At 40.8% G+C, this 21,666-nt stretch overlaps 1 protein-coding gene across 1 annotated transcript in view; it reads left to right on the forward strand.

Annotated features, from left to right (window-relative positions):
• The window catches only part of gpr158b (G protein-coupled receptor 158b), a 62,783-nt gene extending 44,622 nt beyond the window's left edge, over positions 1-18,161 (forward strand). Inside the window, exon 11 of the mRNA XM_059564133.1 lies at positions 16,017-18,161. Within this exon, the coding sequence (XP_059420116.1) occupies positions 16,017-17,756 (1,740 nt within the window). The 3' untranslated portion in view covers positions 17,757-18,161. The remainder of the gene's footprint in view (positions 1-16,016) is intronic.
• Positions 18,162-21,666: the final 3,505 nt, after the last annotated feature.

The raw sequence follows: 21,666 nt of genomic DNA on the forward strand, positions 1-21,666 counted from the left end.
TCATCTGCTACGGGTGCAGTGTATATCGCGATATACTAACCTGCGTTCTCTTCCCAGAATGTCAGTTTTTTTACCGATATCTCCGAGCGAATGAAAAGGTAGACACAAACTAATCTCGCCCATGTTAGAGCGTAACAAATATTTAGAAATACAAAGAAACAAAGCACATAGCACACAACTTAATTCGCGGGCAGAAACATACACAAAAACTCATTCCGCTACAAAGAGCTCGATTTACTACAGAGGAGTTCTCACTGTGCTCCCGAGAGAAAGTATGAATGAACACGTAACCCCTTTAACCAGCTGGGCAGCCTCCGATTGGCTCTGAAGCGGCGCCTTAATGATGACTGACATCTGACTCGGCCAATCACAGCAACCTGTGAGCAGAGAATGTAAACTAGAGACAAAGAGAAGATAATGAGCACAACAAACGAAACGTGCTCAATACTTCGACGTGCACAGATCAATGAAAACAGAATACGCGTGGAGCGTAACACCTCCCCCCTTAAGAACCAACTATATGGAATAAATCAAACATAGTTGTTCAAACAGTGATCAAATACCGCAATAAGCAACTCTTGATAGTGCGTCAGCTATCACATTTTCGACGCCTTTCTTATGTTTGATTACCAGATTATAACCCTGTACAATCAGAGACCAGCGCATCAATCGTTGATTGAGATTATACATACGTGACAGAAAAACTAGAGGGTTATGATCTGTAAACACCATGACTGGAATACTCGATCCGACATACACATCAAAATATTGGAGGGCCATTAAAAGTGCTAGTGCCTCCTTCTCGATCGTCGAATAATTCAACTGATGTCTGTTGAACTTCCGGGAAAAATAACAGATAGGATGATCAATACCATCTTTACCTTCCTGAATTAACACAGCTCCAGCACCTACGGCACTTGCGTCCCCATAGAGTTTAAAAGCAGAATCACAGTCTGGTGCGGCTAAAACAGGTGCATTACACAGAAGACATTTGATCGAGTTGAAAGCATGCTGACATTCATCAGACCATAAAAACGTTCGGGATGGACTAAGAAGTGAAGTCAGCGGGTGCGCAATCATTGAAAAGTTTTTACAGAAACCACGATAATAGCCAGCCATCCCTAAAAATCGACAGAGTTCACGTCGGGTGGTGGAAGCAGGGAACTCGACTATAGCGGTAACTTTTGCTTCTACTGGGCGCACTTGACCTTGACCGACTTCCTTCCCAAGATATGTGATAGTGGCCTGCCCAAATTCACATTTAGCTAGATTTAAGGTCAGCAAAGCTTTCTCAAGACGCTCAAAAACAGTTCGCAGTGAAGACACATGTTCTGACCAGTCAGTAGAATAAACCACTAGGTCATCTAAATATGCATTACACTTAGGCACCCCAGCCAACACAATATTGATAAGTCGTTGAAAAGTGGCTGGTGCGTTGCACATGCCGAAAGCCATCACAGAGTACTGAAGGAAACTATCAGGTGTCACAAATGCCGAGATGTCAGAAGCATGAGCCGTAAGAGGAACTTACCAGTAACCTTTTAACAAGTCTAATTTACTGACATAACAAGCTGAACCAAGGTTATCAACACAATCTTCCATGCGCGGCAGTGGAAAACAATCCAGTACAGTTACGGCATTTACTTTTCGATAGTCAGTGCAAAATCGCGCAGTACCATCACTCTTTGGCACTAATAAGCACGGAGAACTCCAGGGACTACAACTGGACTGAGCAAATCCATGCTCTAACAGATACTCAACCTCATTCCGCATCAGAGCTCTTTTTGCTGTATTCACACGATAGGCATGTTGTTTAATCGGAGCAGCACCACCCTCGTCAATATCATGCTCTAACACTGTAGTACGAGAAGGTACATCATTAAACAAAGCAGGAAAATCATTAACCAATTGCATAAAATCACATCCTTGTTGTTCAGTTAAATGAGACACACGAAATGCAAAATTAGTTAATACCTTAGAATTCGTAAGTCGAGCACATTGCTGGTAAGTGTGACGTAAGATTACTCCATCGTCCTCAGGATCAGCGATTTCTACAGCAGCGCAAGCTACTAAAACAGGAGATGACACAGGGACAGTAATTTCATCTGCAAGTAACACATTCCGGACAGCTTCTCTGTTGTGAAAAGTCTTTAACATATTCACATGACACACACGAGTCTTCCTCTTCCTATCAGAAGTTCCGATAACGTAATCTGTATTACTGATTTTTCTCACCACCTCATATGGTCCAGAAAATCGTGCTGATAAAGTGGACCCTACCATAGGCAGCAACACCAACACCTGATCGCCTTTATTAAAGGTACGCTGTACAGATTTACGATCGTAGCGACACTTCATTTTTTCCTGAGCAACTTCAAGTGACTCCCTTGCCACTGAACAAACTTTGTGCAAGCGTTCACGGAACTTGCTCACACAGTCTACCACATTCACTTTAGGATTAGACTCTAAAGACAACAGATTCTCCTTGAGCATTTTCAAGGGTTCTCTGACAGTGTGTCCGAATACTAATTCAGCAGGACTGAATCCAAGGCTTTCCTGAACTTTTCCTGCTTCTCTGATTGCAAACAAAAGTAACGGTACACCCTAGTCCCATTCCTTACCCGTATCCATGCAGTACTTTCTGAGCATTGCCTTCAGCGTTTGGTGGAAACGCTCAAGCGCCCCCTGGCTTTCAGCATGATAAGCACTTGCGACCCTGTGGGAAATATTTAAACTGGACAACACTTGAAAAAAGACCTTCGAAAGAAAATTAGTGCCTTGATCTGTCTGCACAATTTTCGGTAAACCAAACGTAGAAAAAAACTTTACCAGTGCTCTAGTTACAACAGGTGCTGAAATCTTCCTCAATGGAATTTCCTCCGGGAATCTAGTCGCAGTACACATTACAGTCAATAAAAACTGGTTACCAGTCTTAGACTTAGGCAAAGGGCTGACACAATCGACGATAACATGCTCAAATGGTTCTCCTATCACTGGAATAGGAACAAGTGGAGCACACGGAATGACTTGATTCGGTTTGCCCGTGATCTGAAAGGTGCGGCAGGTGCGACAAAATTGTGTAACATCAGTTTTTATTCTAGGCCAAAAGAAAAGTCTCAAAATTCAATGATAAATTTTCTTAATTCCTAGATGTCCCGCCAAATTTGGATCATGAGCTAAAGATAGAACTTGCTGTCGGTAACAGGAAGGAATCACAATCTGATACACACTACCCCATTCAGAATCATTTGCAATATCAGGGTGCCACTTACGCATCAGTAAGTCGTTCTCCACATAATATGTAGCTTTCCTCTCTTGAGCGGTCTTTGAAGAAACAGCAGCAACAAAACACTTTTGAAGGCTTTTATCCTCCTTTTGGGCAGAAATAATTCTCCCGCGCGTCACACACAGATTTATACTCAAGGAACTCGGAACAAGGGATTTCTCTACAGTTTTACTCTCATCAGCTAAAACGTCACAGATTAAAACAGGCGCCATAAAAGATGTAGCCAAATCATCCACTGCATTTATCTAACAAGCCTGAGCTCGCGTAACCACACAAACTGGAAAAGTCTCAGGATAAGACCTCAAAAGTTCATCAGGCTGATCTGACGCAACTGGATTATCAAAAACTTCCAACAAAGGCATGATTTTCCCACCGGCTAAATCATTGCCAAGGATAAATTCTACCCCACTCACAGGCAATCGTTCACGAACGGCTACTTTCACAAAGCCTGTACACAGTTCTGATTCTAGGTGAATCTGATGCAATGGAACTTTCATAAGACCCATCTCTATGCCCTGTACTAGTACATTACTGCCACAGAAAGTATGTTCAAAAAACGGCAGTACTTCTGCACTAATAAAAGACTGCATTTCCACAGTATCATGCAGCATTTTGACTCTTATCTGTTCCGCAGAATTCCCAGTAACGGAAATTAACCCTTCCATCAGAAAAGGTGCATAGCTAGAATCAGGCTTATCACTACATTCGACTTTAACAGAATCCACCAGTTTCACAAATCCAGCACTCTTAGTTACAGAACTGGACTGTTTTCGTTTCAACACAAAACAATCAGCAATTAAATGCCCCGGTTTGTGGCAATAAAAACATTCCCGGTCTTCCTTTGACTTTAAGTTAACTGGTTTTGGTCGTGACGAACTACTCAAATTCACTTGAAGAGATACAGCTTTCTCAGAACGTGCAGGAATAAACAAATTTTTATGCTTTAATGCGAATTCATCTGCCAGGACAGAAGCTTGAGACAAAGAAGTTACTTTCTGCTCATTTAAATAAACGACAACCCGCTCAGGTATACAGTTAAAAATAATTAATTCTCGCATGGTTCTAAAATCATCTGCCTTACTCGAAGTACACCACTTGTCAAATAAAATGCCTTTCTCCCGCGCAAATTCAACATGTCTGACTGGAATTTTTCTTATGGGTTCTGAACCGTTGCCGATAGGCTTCTGGCACCAACTCATATGTACACAAAATTGAAGCTTTCACTACCTCATAATTTACGCTATCCTCTACGGACAACGTAGCGCAAACATCCTGAGCCTTACCAGTTAACTTGCACTGTAACAGCAAGGGCCAAACCTCTTTAGGCCAATGAAGAGTTGATGCAATCCGCTCACACACGCTAAAACAGGAGTCAACTTCTGTTTCACGAAACTGCGGCACAAGAGAAATATGTCTACTGACCTCAAAGTTGGTCCCCACCGAGCCAGCCCCCGCCGAAGCATCAGCAGGCTGTTAGGGTTGCACAACTGGAACAGGTGTCACTTTAGCTGCACTCAATTCAGGTTCACGCAGCTTAACCTGCGTCTCCGCCTCAATTTCGAGTTGGCGGACTTCAAGTCGAAACTTCATATCAGCCCGACGGTCTTCTGCCCGTTCGCGCTCCTCCATTTGGACTCACGCTAAGCGGACTTTAAGCCGCACATCACCTCCTCCAGACTCAGCCGAGCCCGGAGAAAAAGGCTCAAAGGGCGGCAGAGCGGCCTTGGCCCCAGAATCCTCTACCTCAGCCATTCCACCTCGCTCCTCTTCTCCAGGTCGACCATCAGCACCTTCACCAACTACTGCAGGCAACACTAAAACACCTAGTTCCACCAACCTTTGAGACACAGTATACTTAATCTCTCTTTTTAGCCGCTGCCTCGAAACAGCAATCTGATAATGAGCAGCGATACGCAGCAACTCATCTTTTCTACATTTATTTAACTGCTCAACCGTAGGTGAACTGACAAAGGTGTCTAAATCAAAATCAGCCATACTTACTCCTAAAGCTAACGTTTTAGACAACACACACTAGTTACTGCCTCGCACAACAGTTACTCTTCTAAAAAAAAAACTGAACATGGACATTCCACCATCCACACCAGCAGTAATTAATATCTCTGGAAAAATAAATATAGAATTTAAATATCCCGGACTAGCCCCCATTTATTGTTATGAACTTGAAAGGGTCTAGGGCATGTACCGCAACATTTATATATTAACGTACTGCTGAAGTTGGGGGTATGGTGGAAGAACACATGACAGACTCTTTTAAAGGGAAAAATAAACTGGGCTTTATTCACAACAAGCCAAAAGGCCACTGGACCGAGTCAAAACAACAATAATGTGCGCTTGGTACAATGTGATATTATAAACAAAACAAACAAACAAACAAACAATAAATGGGAAAAGAACAAAAAGTGGCGCCAAAGGAAAGAACAAAATATAACAAAAACAATCCTTAATCTAAACCTAATCTAACCAAAACAAAAATGTAGAACATAAACCAAAATCTGTGGTGCATCTGGCACCCTAACTAAATTACCTACACAAACAGAAATACAAGGGATGGCATTCATTTCTTACCTGGTGTGTCTAACAAATCATCTGCTATGGGTTCAGTGTATATCGCGATATACTAACCTGCGTTCTCTTCCCAGAATGTCAGTTTTTTAACCGATATCTCTGAGCAAATGAAAATGTAGACACCAACTAATCTCGCCCATGTTAGAGCGTAACAAATATTTAGAAATACAAAAAAAACAAAGCACATAGCACACAACTTAATTCGCGGGCAGAAACATAGACAAAAACTCAGTTTACGGCAGAAAACTCATTCCGCTACAAAGAGCTCGATTTACTACAGAGGAGTTCTCAATGTGCTCCGGAGAGAAAGCATGAATGAACACGTAACCCCTTTAACCAGCTGGGCAGCCTCCGATTGGCTCTGAAGCGGCGCCTTAATGATGACTGACGTCCAACTCTGCCAATCACAGCAACCTGTGTGCAGAGAGAGTAAACTAGAGACAAAGAGAAGATAATGAGCACAACAACCGACACGTGCTCAATACACCGACGTGCACAGATCAATGAAAACAGAATACGCTTGGAGCATAACATAACTAAGGACAAAATCCCCCCAGCACATGGTGAGACATGGAATGGCCTAATGTGTTTAGATTATAGTTTAGATGACTGTAAATAATAAGTGCAACAAACTAAGGAGGTGAAATAAAACATTAATCAAATGTATAGAAGTGAGGTGATGTTACCCTGTGTGGCCGTATCCATCACACACTCCCCCTCCTTCCGGACTCTCGCTGGTACAGCGAGACAGGTAGTCAGCTGTCTGTTTCTCTTTGCCTGGGATGTGTTGGATGCTGAAGCGGAATGGTTGCAGGGCCAGCCAACCATTATGGTTGGTCTCCAGTGTGAATTCTCTACCCAGGAGGTAGTAGCGGAAGGAGTCCAGGGCCCACTTGATAGCCAGTCCCTCTTTTTCCTGGGGAACAGCTTTCTGCTAATGTAAGCCACAGGGTGGCGGTTCTCAGGGGGCCCCTGAAGAAGTACAGCACCCAGACCCCTGTCGGAAGCATCAGTCTGCACAAAGAAATGGTCATTAAAGTTTGGACCATACAACACTGGTTGCTTACTCATTGATTGCCGGATATCATGGAAAGCTGCCACTGCCTCCTCTGTACACTGGATCTGATTGGGACTCCGGGACCCGGTCAAGTCTGAGAGCAGAGCCGCCCTGGTGGAAAACTGTGGAATGAAGCGATGATAGAAGCCTGCCATGCCCAAAAAGGATCTGAGTTGCTTCCTTGTTTGGGGTAAAGGACATGACTCAATGGATTGGATCTTGCTAACATATGGTCGTATCATCCCATTCCCAATGATATGCCCCAGGTACTCCATCTCAGATGCAGCAAAGGCACACTTTGCAGGATTTACGGTCAGCCCAGCAGCGTGAAGACAGCCCAAGACTGTGCACAGATGTTCCACATGTTGCTCCCAGCTGTCACTATATAGAACTATATCATCAAGATAGGCTGCCGCAAATGTAGAGGAATCACGCTCCATGAAGGCCAAATGGAAGCACTGTAAAGTGGAATAGGCCCCATGGAGTCCGGAAAGCGGTCAGCTCTTTGGATCACACAGTCAGTGGTACTTGAAAGTACCCTTTGCTAAGATCTAATGTTGTCAGGAATTTTGCTTTTCCCAGCCGTTCAAGCAGGTCATCAATCCTTGGTGTTGGATAGGAGTCAAACTGAGAAACTGAGTTCAAGTACCTGAAATCAATACAGAATCTTATGCTACCATCCTTTTTTAGTACAAGGACTACTGGGTTGCACCATTCACTCTTTGAAACCTCTATGATAACCTTGGACAGCATTAGATCCACTTCCTCCTTCAGTGCGGTCAACAGGCGCTCGTTGATCCTGTAACTGATTCGTCTCACAGCAGCACCCTCTTTAAGGAAAATATCATGTTCAACAAGGTCAGTCCTCCCAGGGTTCTCCTGGAACACTTCAAGATTACAGATAGCTCTCATCTGCTGCTGTCTGTCTTCAGAGAGATGACTGAGATCAAAGTCCACTGAAACACCTTCTGAAGGTAAGTATTGCTCATCCACTTCCTCCTCTTCCAGAATGCTTCTGACGAGCATCACCTCTGTTTTCTTTTCAGGTCGTTGCACCCATTCCTTCAGGAGGTTCACATGCAGTACTTTATTGGAACGTGACTGACCTGTGATCAATATCCGATAGGTGGTTGGCCCAAGTTTCTTCTGGACCTCAAATGGTCCTTGCCACTTTGCCAAAAGCTTTTTGTCATCACTAGGGAAAAGAACTAGCACCTTCTGTCCAGGGCTGAAGGATCTCTGGCTCCTGAACAATCATACCAGGACTTCTGCTGTTTCTGGGCCTCTGCCATGTGTGACTGCGCAAGCTCCCTCATTTTCTCCAATCTGCATAACATAGGATATCACATTAACAGAATCCCCTCTCCCCTGATCTCCCTCCCAACTCTCTCTCAGCAGAGAAAGAGGGCCTCTGACATCATGCCCATAAAGAAGTTCAAAGGGAGAAAAAACAGTGGAGGCTCGGGGGACTTTCCTGTATGCAAATAAAAGGTATGGCAGCCAGAGATCCCAGTCTGTACCACTGCTGTTCACAAACTTTCGCAGCATCTGCTTCAGCGTCTTGTTGAAACGTTCTGTCAGCCCATCCGTTTGTGGGTGGTAAGGTGTGGTTCTCAGGCCCCTGATGCCAAGTAATTGATAGACCTGCTTCAACAAAGTTGACATAAAGTTAGTTCCTTGATCAGTCAGTATTTCACGAGGGAAACCCACTCTTGAAAAAAACTGTACTAAACCAAAAGCAACAGATTTAGCTTTTATGGACTTCAATGGGAACACCTCGGGGTACTTGGTTGCATAGTCTGTTATAACCAGCATGTAACGGTTCCCAGCATTACTCTTCTCAACAGGACCAACAATAACCATCCCAAGGCATTCAAATGGAGTGGCAATGATGGGGAGTGGTAGGAGTGGAGCTCTGGAGGGAAAGCTAGCAGATGTCATTTGACACTGAGGACAACTTTTGCAGAATTCAGCAACATCTCTACGCAGTCCAGGCCAGTGAAAATGGTGTTTAATGGGGGCTGTGGTTTTGTGCTTACCTAGGTGGCCTGCCCAGGGAACAGAATGCCCAAACACCAGTATAGCCTCTCTAACTGCTTGGGGGACCACTAGCTGCAATGCGGATTCCTGTTGAAGGTAGGGAATGCCATTTTGCAAGATGTACTCCTCTTTGCTCAAGTCCAGCTCATCTCCTGTCTCCTTGATTTTCTGAAAAAGAGATGCTAAAGATGGATCAGATTTCTGCATATTTATGATCCTGGCTGGCATTTGAAATCCTAAAGGCAACTCTGGCTGGGAGTTAGTTTGTGACTTCACAACTGTGTGAAGGAATTTCTCCTGTCTTTTCTGCCTACAGGTTTTACGCGACTTCCTGGGTGTTGCCTCATCACTGTAGAATGGCAAGGTACTGAGGACCTCCAGGTGCTCGTTAGACTTCTTAGCCTGCCCCCTAGTGACAGCAGCATAGCATTTTCTCATTTTGTCCGATTCAAACAAATCAAAAAGTACTTGGAGGTCTCGTCCTAGAACAACAGGATAAGGCAATTTATCAGCTACCACAATGTTCAAAAGATATGATTGACTGTCAACTTTGATATACATGTCAGCAGTTGAATAACTCTTCTCATCACCATGCACACAACATATAGGGATGGCGTCTCTGGTGTTGATAATATTGGTTGGTACAAACTTCCTGTGCACAAGTTTCTGATCACTACCCGTATCAATTAAAGCTTTGAGAGCAGTTCCATTAACTTCAACATCTGCCACCTTTACAGCCTGGTCATTCTTGAAAACAGCATCCACATGAGAGCATGGTACAACACACATCTGAGTCAACTTTGCTGTATTTTTAGGGCACATGGGCTTTGTATGGCTTTCTATTCCACAGAGATAGCAAATTGGTTTTCTACCTGAGGGTTGCGATGGTCTGCTAAACAACTGGTTCTCCCCAGTAGGAACCTTACCCCTGCTAGCCTCTGGCTTTGGTTGGTACTGCTGGATGGGTTGATACTGCTGAGGGGGTTTACGGCTGTCTCTTGGGGTCTCCCATGAGTTGTAGCTCCATGGCTGTCCTTTTCTCTGTGCCGCCACAAACACATCCGCTAGTTTAGCAGCCTCCATGGCAGAACCTGGGTTGTGCTCTCTGATCCAAATCTGCAGCTCCGGGGACACCATTCTCAAGTATTGCTCCATCATGATCAGTTCCCCAATTTCTTGTGTCGTTTTACCTTTTGGCTGGATCCACTTTCCATACAGCTCCTTGATTCTTGCATACAATTCCTTTGGGCTCTCATCAGGGCTTACCTCTAGGGAACATAATCTTTGCCTGTAGGTCTCAGGGTTAATGTCATACTTGGAGAGAATTGCACATTTAACCCTCTGGAGTCGATTAACACGGATACGCGTTTTGAGGCATTTTCTCATGATAACCCCGAAAAGAACTTAAATTACACTTTCAGTTTTAATCGTACAGATAAGAGCAATACATCAATCGAATCTGTAAAGGGTCTACTTTTTTTTGGATACAGACATAATAACAACAAAACTTTGTACACTTATAAAATAAAGATAACAAACAAGGTGTGCTGTCAGCAGCCTTTGTCTGCGCTGATCTTCATTTACAAACACGTCATTAAAATGAACTGTAACTCCGTGAATACTCAACGAAGAGACATGAGAGAGATATCTATAGAAAGCTTGACATGTCTACTTTTAAACTAATCAAGTGCCGCCGAAAACAGATATTCTGTGATAAAGTAATCCATATGAAAACAGCGCGATGTCTGTTTTTCATGTCTCCCTTCCTTATATCTAATGTGACCACGCCCCCGCGCTGAACGCGCTATTCAGATTCAAACTGAAGCGCGCGGCTTGAATACGCCCACACAGAAGAAAATGCAGCAAGACTGTTCTTCAAGTTTTTATTTTACTGTTTGCTTCGCGATGAGAGGAATAAGACATAATTCACCCCAAAAAGATGTGATGTGGTTGAGGATTTGAGAAGTGGATTTCCTCAGAAAAAAAAGAATGAAGTACTTCATAAACATGAGTAAGTCTCTTTTTATTTATTTATATACTTGTACTAGTTTTCACATATAGTGTAAACATTTTACTAGTTAGACTTTTTCCAAACTATAATTCCTGACTAAATATATAATCAAGTGAAACATTATGAAGTTTCAATAACAATATACAATACTATACCATTCAAAAGCTTGATGTAAATAATATAAATGTAACAAATAAATAACTGTAGGCTAACAAATGTAAAAAAAAAATGCTGTTCTTTCAATTTATTCCCCCTAAAAAACCTAAAAAATATTCTCAGCTCTTTTCAACATTAATAATAATAATAATGATAATAATAACAACAATAAATGTTTTTTTGTAGAAAATAAGATTGTTAAAAGGATTTCTGAAGGATTGTGTGACTGGAGTAATGATGAATGACTGGAGCAAAAAAATTTGTTTGAAAGTCAGCTTTGATTATTCCTGATAAACTGTTTAACTGCTCCCCCAAATGGATATTAAAGTATGTTGTGGGATAATTAAATATATTCTAAATAAACTACAAACATAAAATTATATACATTTATTTTGTCTTCACATTCTTTCTTGTAACTCCTTCCTCTCAGTGGCAAAGATGACTGAATGGCTCATTATGCAGCTCATTATGCAGCTCATTATGCAGCTCATTATGCGGCTCATTATGCAGCATATTATGCAGGCCTTTGTCTTCTCAGGTGTAAATCACAATGATATTCATGATAGTTGACGCCTACTCGCATATGACTTTTACCAACAAAAAGTGTCTTAGAAAATTTAAATCAATATATTGTTTTCTGTGAGTGAGTAAACAAGATGATTTTCACATCATTTAGAAAGAAAAATTCTAAGCTACAAGCTCCAGTTCTCAAAAATCCCGGGAACCATTGTTCTTTATGTGTTTTATGGCCTTATTCAAGTGATATAACATTTTTAGTTTTTCACTAACCACGGATAACATTTTTTTCTCAAAAATACAATCATGTACATGCATGCATTTCACATATTATTATAGCCCAGTTTTTGCTGATTACAGTGAGATTAGACTTTACCCATTTAGATATTTATAAGAAACTGAAAAAAGCACAAATGTCAGGGCATGACAAAAGTTCTCCAGGCCCCAAAATACCCTAAGACTCCATAGGGTTAACCCTATCATAATCAAGAGAGTCATCAATGTCCATATGCACATAAGCACTTCTAGCTTTACCAGTTAGCAATGGCATTAAATGAAAAACCCAGTCTGGCTTCTGCCATCTGCAGGCTAAGGCAATACACTCAAATGCAATAAAAAAAGTGTTCAATATTATCTTCATCAGTAAATTTCTCTAGTCTGGGCACATGCTGTGGATGGACTTGACCTGCTGCTGTTGTAGTTGAATCAATCACAGCAGTGGGATCCATTCGGGTTTGAGAACGAGTTCTGTTGGGTGGAAAGGTCTCCAGAATCTCCAGATCTTGATCAGAATCTGTTGGTGGAGGCTCTGACAGTGGGGACTTTCCGGCTTGTACTTCCAACTGCAGCATCTGAAATTGATGTTGAAGTGTTTTAAACCACTGTTCTTGTCTCATCTCGGGCCTCCTGCTGTCCCATGTGTGCTCGGAGAATGGCTGCCAGGTCAGACAGGGTTGGCTCCTTTCCTTCATCTTCAGTGTTTTCCACTCCAAAAACTCAATTTTCTCCTTCTTCACTAACAGGTTGCTCTTCAGATACAGTTTGGCTTTCAGCTCCCCCTTGCTGTCTGCCTTTTCCACCTCTTCCACCACAATTTATTTCTTCTTGTTGGGGAATAAAAAAAAAAATCCTGTGTCCGTCACTGGATGATCCCACCACTGCCACCAATTGTCAGGGACCAAGACAGTGAGGCAAGAGGACACACAAGGTTTTTCAAAAAGTGGGGTTTCATTACCCAAAATATTGAAAAGTTACATAAGAACCAAAATGAATAACTAGGCCTAAAAAGAGGTCAACAAAAATAACTGAATATAAGCTCAAATACATCGACTCATAACGCAAGGTTAACTAAACAAAAAACTGACCTGCCCCAAAGACACAGAAGAAAGCTTATATAACAGCTTGACGAAACTTGTTCTCTGCGAGTGCCATCTCTGTAAAATATGTATCTGGTAATCAAGCAATTTCCATTATTTGTTGGATCACAGAACACTAAAGCCCCTTTCACACTGCGATTCCGGCAAATACACGGGTAAAGTGTCCTGGCAATTGTTCCCGGGTCGTTAGATTTTGCACTTTCACACTGCCAGGGATTACCTGGAATATGTGCGTGCGTTCACACACAACCCATAATGGTCCCGTGACGACACGTGACATCAGGGCGTGACATCAAAGTCAAAGTCACAGTCACCTTTATTTATATAGCGCTTTAAACAAAATATATTGCGTCAAAGCAGCTGAACAACATTCATTAGGAAAACAGTGTCAATAATGCAAAAATGATAGTTAAAGGCAGTTCATCATTTAATTCAGTGATGTCATCTCTGTTCAGTTAAATCGTGTCTGTGCATTTATTTGCAATCAAGTCAACGATATCGCTGTAGATGAAGTGACCCCAACTAAGCAAGCCAGAGGCGACAGCGGCAAGGAACCGAAACTCCATCGGTGACAGAATGGAGAAAAAAACCTTGGGAGAAACCAGGCTCAGTTGGGGGGCCAGTTCTCCTCTGACCAGACGAAACCAGTAGTTCAATTCCAGGTTGCAGCAAAGTCAGATTGTGCAGAAGAATCATCTGTTTCCTGTGGTCTTGTCCTGGTGCTCCTCTGAGACAAGATCTTTACAGGGGATCTGTATCTGGGGCTCTAGTTGTCCTGGTCTCCGCTGTCTTTCAGGGATGTAGAGGTCCTTTCTAGGTGCTGATCCAGCATCTGGTCTGGATACGTACTGGATCCGGGTGACTGCCGTGACCCTCTGATCTGGACACAGACTGGATCTGGTGGCCACGGTGACCTCGGAACAAGAGAGAAACAGACAAATATTAGCGTAGATGCCATTCTTCTAATGATGTAGCAAGTACATAGGGTGTTATGGGAAGTGTTTCCGGTTCTGGTTTACCTAATTAATGCAGCCTAAAAATCCTTTAATGGATTTGGATATTAAAAGCATATTAGTATGTTATGTGTATGCCAGGTTAAAGAGATGGGTCTTTAATCTAGATTTAAACTGCAAGAGTGTGTCTGCCTCCCGAACAATGTTAGGTAGGTTATTCCAGAGTTTAGGCGCCAAATAGGAAAGGGATCTGCCGCCCGCAGTTGATTTTGATATTCTAGGTATTATCAAATTGCCTGAGTTTTGAGAACGTAGCGGACGTAGAGGATTATAATGTAAAAGGAGCTCATTCAAATACTGAGGTGCTAAACCATTCGGGCTTTATAAGTAATAAGCAATATTTTAAAATCTATACGGTGCTTGATAGGGAGCCAGTGCAGTGTTGACAGGACCGGGCTAATATGGTCATACTTCCTGGTTCTAGTAAGAACTCTTGCTGCTGCATTTTGGACTAGCTGTAGTTTGTTTACTAAGCGTGCAGAACAACCACCCAATAAAGCATTACAATAATCTAACCTTGAGGTCATAAATGCATGGATTAACATTTCTGCATTTGACATTGAGAGCATAGGCCGTAATTTAGATATATTTTTGAGATGGAAAACTGCAGTTTTACAAATGCTAGAAATGTTTCCTGATGATATCTCCCAAGGGTAACATATAAAGCGTGAAGAGTAACGGCCCTAGTACTGAGCCTTGAGGTACTCCATACTGCACTTGTGATCGATAGGATACATCTTCATTCACTGCTATGAACTGATGGCGGTCATATAAATACGATTTAAACCATGCTAATGCACTTCCACTGATGCAAACAAAGTGTTCAAGTCTATGCAAAAGAATGTTGTGGTCAATTGTGTCAAACAGCATTACTAAGCAGCACTAAGATCCAATAAAACTAATAGAGAGATACACCCACGATCAGATGATAAGAGCAGATCATTTGTAACTCTAAGGAGAGCAGTCTCAGTACTATGATACGGTCTAAATCCTGACTGGAAATCCTCACATATACCATTTTTCTCTAAGAAGGAATATAATTGTGTGGATACCACCTTTTCTAGTATTTTGGACAGAAAAGGGAGATTCGAGATTGGTCTATAATTAACTAGTTCTTTGGGGTCAATTTGTGGTTTTTTGATGAGAGGCTTAATAACAGCCAGTTTGAAGGTTTTGGGGACATATCCTAATGACAATGAGGAATTAATTATAGTCAGAAGAGGATATATGACTTCTGGAAGCACCTCTTTTAGGAGCTTAGATGGTATAGGGTGACGTGTAATGTACGAGTCGAAAACATTACGCACGTTATACTTTCACTGAAGCTGTCGCGAACGTTGATCTTCCTTCAAAACAGCTGGTAAAAGAGTTGCGCGATAACATGCGTCATCACTACGACACGGCATTAGATCTGGCTTTTGTTCACACAGCGCTCATCCTGGGATTGAAACCGGCAATGTTACTAGGTCCCCGACCCGGATTCAATGCCGGAATCAATCCTGGGACGTGTTTGCTTTCACACAGAAGGCGACCCGGCAATGTTCCGGCAATTTGCCGGGTCCGACATGCAGTGTGAAAGGAGCTTAAATTATTGATGGAGACCAGATCACAAGCAAAATATGATCTAAAATCACTTTAATGCCAAAAAACAATAGCCTCATGACCGGTGCCCTAACATTTAGCGCAGTTGCAGTTTCTAGCAACTGGAATTAAAAATTTTTTTTTTTTTTTTGTCCTTTCCAGTCCTGTCTCTCTCTTCACTATGTTCACTACACTCTTCACTTTCATCTAAATGCAAAACACCAAACATAAATCTTAGGAAACAATGTAAATGCAATGAGAACTGGGTTCTTTTTCACTAAATTAATATTTGGGTCAGTTTAGAATAGAGGAATTGAGTTTGGTTCTTCTACAAGGGACATAAGAGTGAAAACCTTCACTTTGTTTTGTATTATGTGTTCTTTGCCTTTATCAGGAGGAGCTCAAGAAACTCTATGCCCAACTGGAGATCTATAAAAGAAAGAAGATGCTGGCCAATAACCCTCACTTACAGAAAAAACGCAGTTCCAAGAGAGGACTTGGACGGACACTAATGCGCCGCATCACAGAAATACCAGAGACAGTGAGTCGGCAATACAGCCGGGAAGATCGAGATGCAAGTGACCATGGGAGTAACAGAGGCACCCTGAGGAGAAACCCATTTGACCCATCTCACTCCGGTAAGTCAAGGGAAGAATCATTAAAAAGAAAGATGTTCTCACTGAAGAGATCTCATAGCTATGACCATACACACGACCAAGGAGGGGAAACCAATGGGGTTTGTGAAGATAAAATGGAGAATTCTACTACTGAGGCTTCTCTGCTTGACACCTTGATGGGGCGGAGGTCCAACAAGAAGAACCCTGAGGTGCCAAAGGTCGAGTTAGCCGAATCTACTGAATCAGTGCCCTTAGTGTGCAAGTCCGCCAGTGCACATAACCTAGCAGCGGAAAAAAAGCCTGTACATCTTCGGACCTCTATGTTACAGAAGTCACTGTCTGTCATTGCTAGCGCCAGAGAAAGGAAGCTGGGCATTGCGGGGAAGACCCACAGTGTGGAAGATGCCAGTAAAAAGGGTCTCAAAGCAAAGGACAGCTCAGCACTTTCAGAAGTGGATGAATCCCCTGAGTGTTTACCAAAAATGATCATCAGCCAGTCGGTTGAGTACACCAAAACGCCTAGTAAGATGGGCATCATGAAGCAGCAGGTGAGCGGCAGTCAGCCTTCCATTTTTTCAGAACCAGGGAAGAGCAAGGACCTGTACGATCTCTCTGAGGTGTGCCCTTGGGAGGTGGAGGAGTTACCCACTCCAACAGAGGGCAAGTCACAGAAACACGTTTCCATTGCCCCCACTGAAACCAATACAATCAATGGGAGCAGTGGGAAAAGTGGACACAAGTCTCAACACAAACAAAAAGGCTTGGGCCAATCTCTGTCAAACCGGCGCCGCTCCAGAGATAAGACTGGGGACAGGGATGAAGGGAGGAAACCCAAATCACCACTCAACCTCAATGCCCACAAAGATACAAGTCCATGGAGCTTTGAGGATGTATCGGTGCAATCAATGGAGACTGTACGACTGTCCCCAGAGAGAACAAGCCGCAAAAAAAGTGTCACTCCCACAGATGGAAAAGCCAAAATCATCTTCTCAGACATCTCCAAATCCACGGGTAGCCTTTTACAGCCTCCAGCTCTTATGGTTGATATCTGTCCTTGGGATTACGATCCCCCTCTGTCCCCCAACCAGGACAAGACTTCCAGCCCCACACATCATTCAAAGAGAAGAGATTCTTGCTCGAAAAGAAAAGGATCATGTTCCTCCAAAGAGAAAGCTAAGGATAAAGATGATGATAAACGAACGTCCAAAAATAAGGAGCGAAGAAGCTCCTCAAGCAAACCCTCTGAGAAGCGTCGCACAAGCCAAACATTAGAGGGGGACCAAGTTGCCACAGTGGCATCTGGCAGAAGGAGGAGCTCCACTAGAGACTCCGCCATCAGCGGCAGTAAGCGTGCTGATGTTTGCCCCTGGGAGACAGAGGTATTGCCCAGTGTTATCTCAAATGATAAACAGCCTCCAACGACTGAGAACCACACAACTCAAACACCGTCCACTTACAACATGGCTGATGTTTGTCCATGGGACTTTGAAGAGAAGTTGTCAGGGAAAAGTGCATGACACAGCAATCACATAATTATACCACTCCAGTAGGGTGTCTGAGATGGCAGATTCCATATTTGAAAGTCAAGGCCCATTCACACCAAGAAAGCTAACTGTAACGGTAATTGGCTTCCACATCCACAACAGACACTAATGTGCACTGCAGTGACGTCATCTGCCTCTTTAAATGCAGAAGCTCCTTGAAGATGGATGGGTTCTGATTGGCTATCAAGGTTTTTTATCATTCGTCAGCTGGAAAACGTAATTCCCAACATGATATTGCTGTTGTGTGGACTACTTTCATATATTTATAACAATTACTTAACCTTTATAGTCATAGCTATCATCCTTGGGGTGTGAATGGGCCTTTAGCCTTATTTTCACACTTATTTGTTTTACGTTTTAAATAAGTTTGCATATATACCAAGTTTCAGTTTTTCAGTTTTAAAACTGAAAACTTTTTCGTTAGTGTTCCACTGTATTGCCAACGGTACAATGAGTGTTTTAGGTGATTTAGGCAAATTTGACATGAATGCAAATTAGTTAATGCTTGTTAATGTATAATGTAAAAGTTTCAACAACAAACACTGGCTTCCAATTAAAATTTAAATATAGTGCCTTGCAAAAGTGTACAAACCCCTCTCATTTTCATTGTCAAGCTGGATATTTAATGTGTTTATTAAAAACAATATAAATACATTTAAAAAATAAATAATAAATAAATAAATAATAAAAATTCTGAAGGGCACACAGTGGATGTCCCAGTGGCACTTTTGCTTCAGTTATCAGGAAGTGTTCAGATGATGCAATGTTCACCCCTTAAATAAGAAAACCAAGAATCTCTTTGAAGAATTAGTTTAAATTAATATTTTCTCACAAACCTTTCTAAATAAATATATATATATATATATATATATATATATATATATATATATATATATATATATATATATATATATATATATATATATATATATATTATACTGCAGTTTTTAAATTTAGTAAATGAGAGAACTTGTTTTTGTGGTTTGAAGACCTTCACAAGGCACAGTTAGAGAGAGTGGGGTAAGATGAGACACATCTTGTATCTAGGAAACTGCATAATTATAATTTTTTTTTTTACTATTTATTTTAAGCTGTAATATAAAGAATACTAACCCTACCTGTTTTTACTCCAGTTAGTAATTCTCAGGGCAGGTTTATTAATAATAATTTTGAAGGTCAGTACATACATACATACATACATACCGTACATATATATATATATATATATATATATATATATATATATATATATATATATATATATATATATATATATATATATATATATATATATATATATATATATATATATATATATATATATATAATTGTTGTATGGATAAATACTTTGAAGATTTGGCTGCACAAAGTTGAAAATTAAACACTTTCAGTGTTATTGCCTAGGGAAAAATATCTGCTTTGTGTAATTTAAGTCACTTTGAACTACAGGTACAGTACAGACCAAAAGTTTGGACACACCTTCTCATTCAAAGAGTTTTCTTTATTTTCATGACTGAAGGCATCAAGGGCTATTTGACCAAGAAGGAGAGTGATGGGGTGCTGCGCCAGATGACCTGGCCTCCACAGTCACCAGACCTGAACCCAATCGAGATGGTTTGGGGTGAGCTGGACTGCAGACAGAAGGCAAAAGGGCCAACAAGTGCTAAGCATCTCTCGGGGAACTCCTTCAAGACTGTTGGAAGGCCATTTCAGGTGACTACCTCTTGAAGCTCATCAAGAGAATGCCAAGAGTGTGCAAAGCAGTAATCAAAGCAAAAGGTGGCTACTTTGAAGAACCTACAATATGACATATTTTCAGTTGTTTCACACTTTTTTGTTATGTATATAATTCCATATATAATTCCACATGTGTTAATTCATAGTTTTGAAGCCTTCAGTGTGAATCAACAATTTTCATAGTCATGAAAATAAAGAAAACTCTTTGAATGAGAAGGTGTGTCCAAACTTTTGGTCTGTACTGTATATAAAAATAACAGAAAACAAGCATTTGTGTAACATTTAAAATATAGCTGTTGTTAGGTTCCCATGTGGCAACTATCCCCAGTCTCTATATCATACATGTTGATGACTCAATAGATCTAACTATATATCAATGATTTGGCTGAATAATAAAACTGAAACATAACATTTCAGTTTTTATGGTGGTTGGCAAAATTACCTACGGGAAGGTTGAACTTTTAAGAAATCAAAATTTCATTGGCCCTATGCCTTTAAGTTATTTTTTGTAATAGCAGTTTTATAATAGCAAGAGGCTCATCTTACCCTATTCTTATCTACATTTTAAAATGAATTATAAATTACAAAAATATGCAAAAACGCTCCATTAAAACTTCTATGAACAACAATATTCACCTGATGCTCACTTTAAGTGTGAGTGATTGATAATTAAGATCGGTCTTTTAAAAATATATCCTATATTGCTCAAAATTTGCTTAATTGCTTAAATTTACCAAATATATTTAGGGATATTTTTAATATTCATGGGTACTATTTTAGACATGGTATACAATGCTTTCATTTATTCATTTATTTTATACAATGAATGGTAAAGATCAGACAACTGTACACCAGCAGGTTGCAATTTAAATCAGTTGCTTCATCATTCTCTGTAAAACATTTGTATCAGTAAACTGCATGAATGCAAGTAAACCAAGCTACATTTTGAATCGGTGTTGAATATTGACAGAGAATAACAGTTCAAAGCATTTGTTTGATCATTGCATGGGAACACTTCTCTGTTGAATTGTTGCTGGTACAGTATTGTCCCCCCCCCCCCCCCCCGTTTTACAGAACCCTTTCTGTTCTGTTGTGATTTGTATCAGTATCAACTACTGTCTTACAACATAATCAGTGATGTCACACTATTGATGATTGTTGCATCAATGTATACAAAGCCACACTGGCTCTTGCATGACAATGAGTAGGTTTGTCTTTTTACTGCACATGAAATTCTGAATCAGCAGGAGTGTTGTGAGTCTACTGAATATCTCAATGCAAAGATACATTCCTAACTTCAGTATTATGCAGTTGTTATGCTCAGTAGCAATTCACCCAGGAACATTTCTACTGTAAATAAATATTGTGTGTTTCGCATGTACATACAAAACTTCCTGCAATAAAAATTGTGTTCTGGTTTGACTGGCCTCATGATCCTCATCATATGCTTATAGGATGACGTTTTTAGTCCCTAATGGAATACTTCACTTGGGTTTGCTTTTTGTCTACCAAAGAAAGTCTCCTAAAATGTAAAACAGACTACCCACTAAAGTCACAGTCAAAACTATTAAGTGAGTTAACATAATTAGTGTCATATTTGCTGATATTTATATTACAACTATAGCAAACAATAGAATGAAAGGTAAAATATGAATATATATATATATATATATATATATACTGTATGATTTATTAACCAGCTACACTCTCATTTATGGTTGTTTTTAACAGGGTTTGCTTTTTTTAGGCCTGTGCATCTCTCTCTTCTGATTTAGACCAGGCAACTTTTTCAAAGGAGGAGGCAATGTTATGGATAGAGGACCCTTATTTTAGCCAGAAGCAACAATTTGAAGTTAAAACACCTTAATGAAGAACTATTCCTTTAAAATATATCAAGGGAAATTATCACCCTAAAATAGTTTTTAAAGCCCATTTCTAAGATTCACATAAAGCCATGTATATTTTTATTGTGGAAAAGTCCAGTCAAAAGATGCTTTTCTCAATATTTATCTTTAGTTGGACTAAGTACTGTCCCTATTTGAATTAAGAAATACAGTTTAGAATTGTTTTCTAGGACATCACAAACAGGGTGCAAAAGAAAATCTGTTCACATAAGCTGCTCAAACCCTAAAACACACCCATGCAT

Source organism: Carassius carassius, chromosome 12 (assembly GCF_963082965.1).
Source record: "Carassius carassius chromosome 12, fCarCar2.1, whole genome shotgun sequence".
Classification (NCBI taxonomy): Eukaryota; Metazoa; Chordata; class Actinopteri; order Cypriniformes; family Cyprinidae; genus Carassius; species Carassius carassius.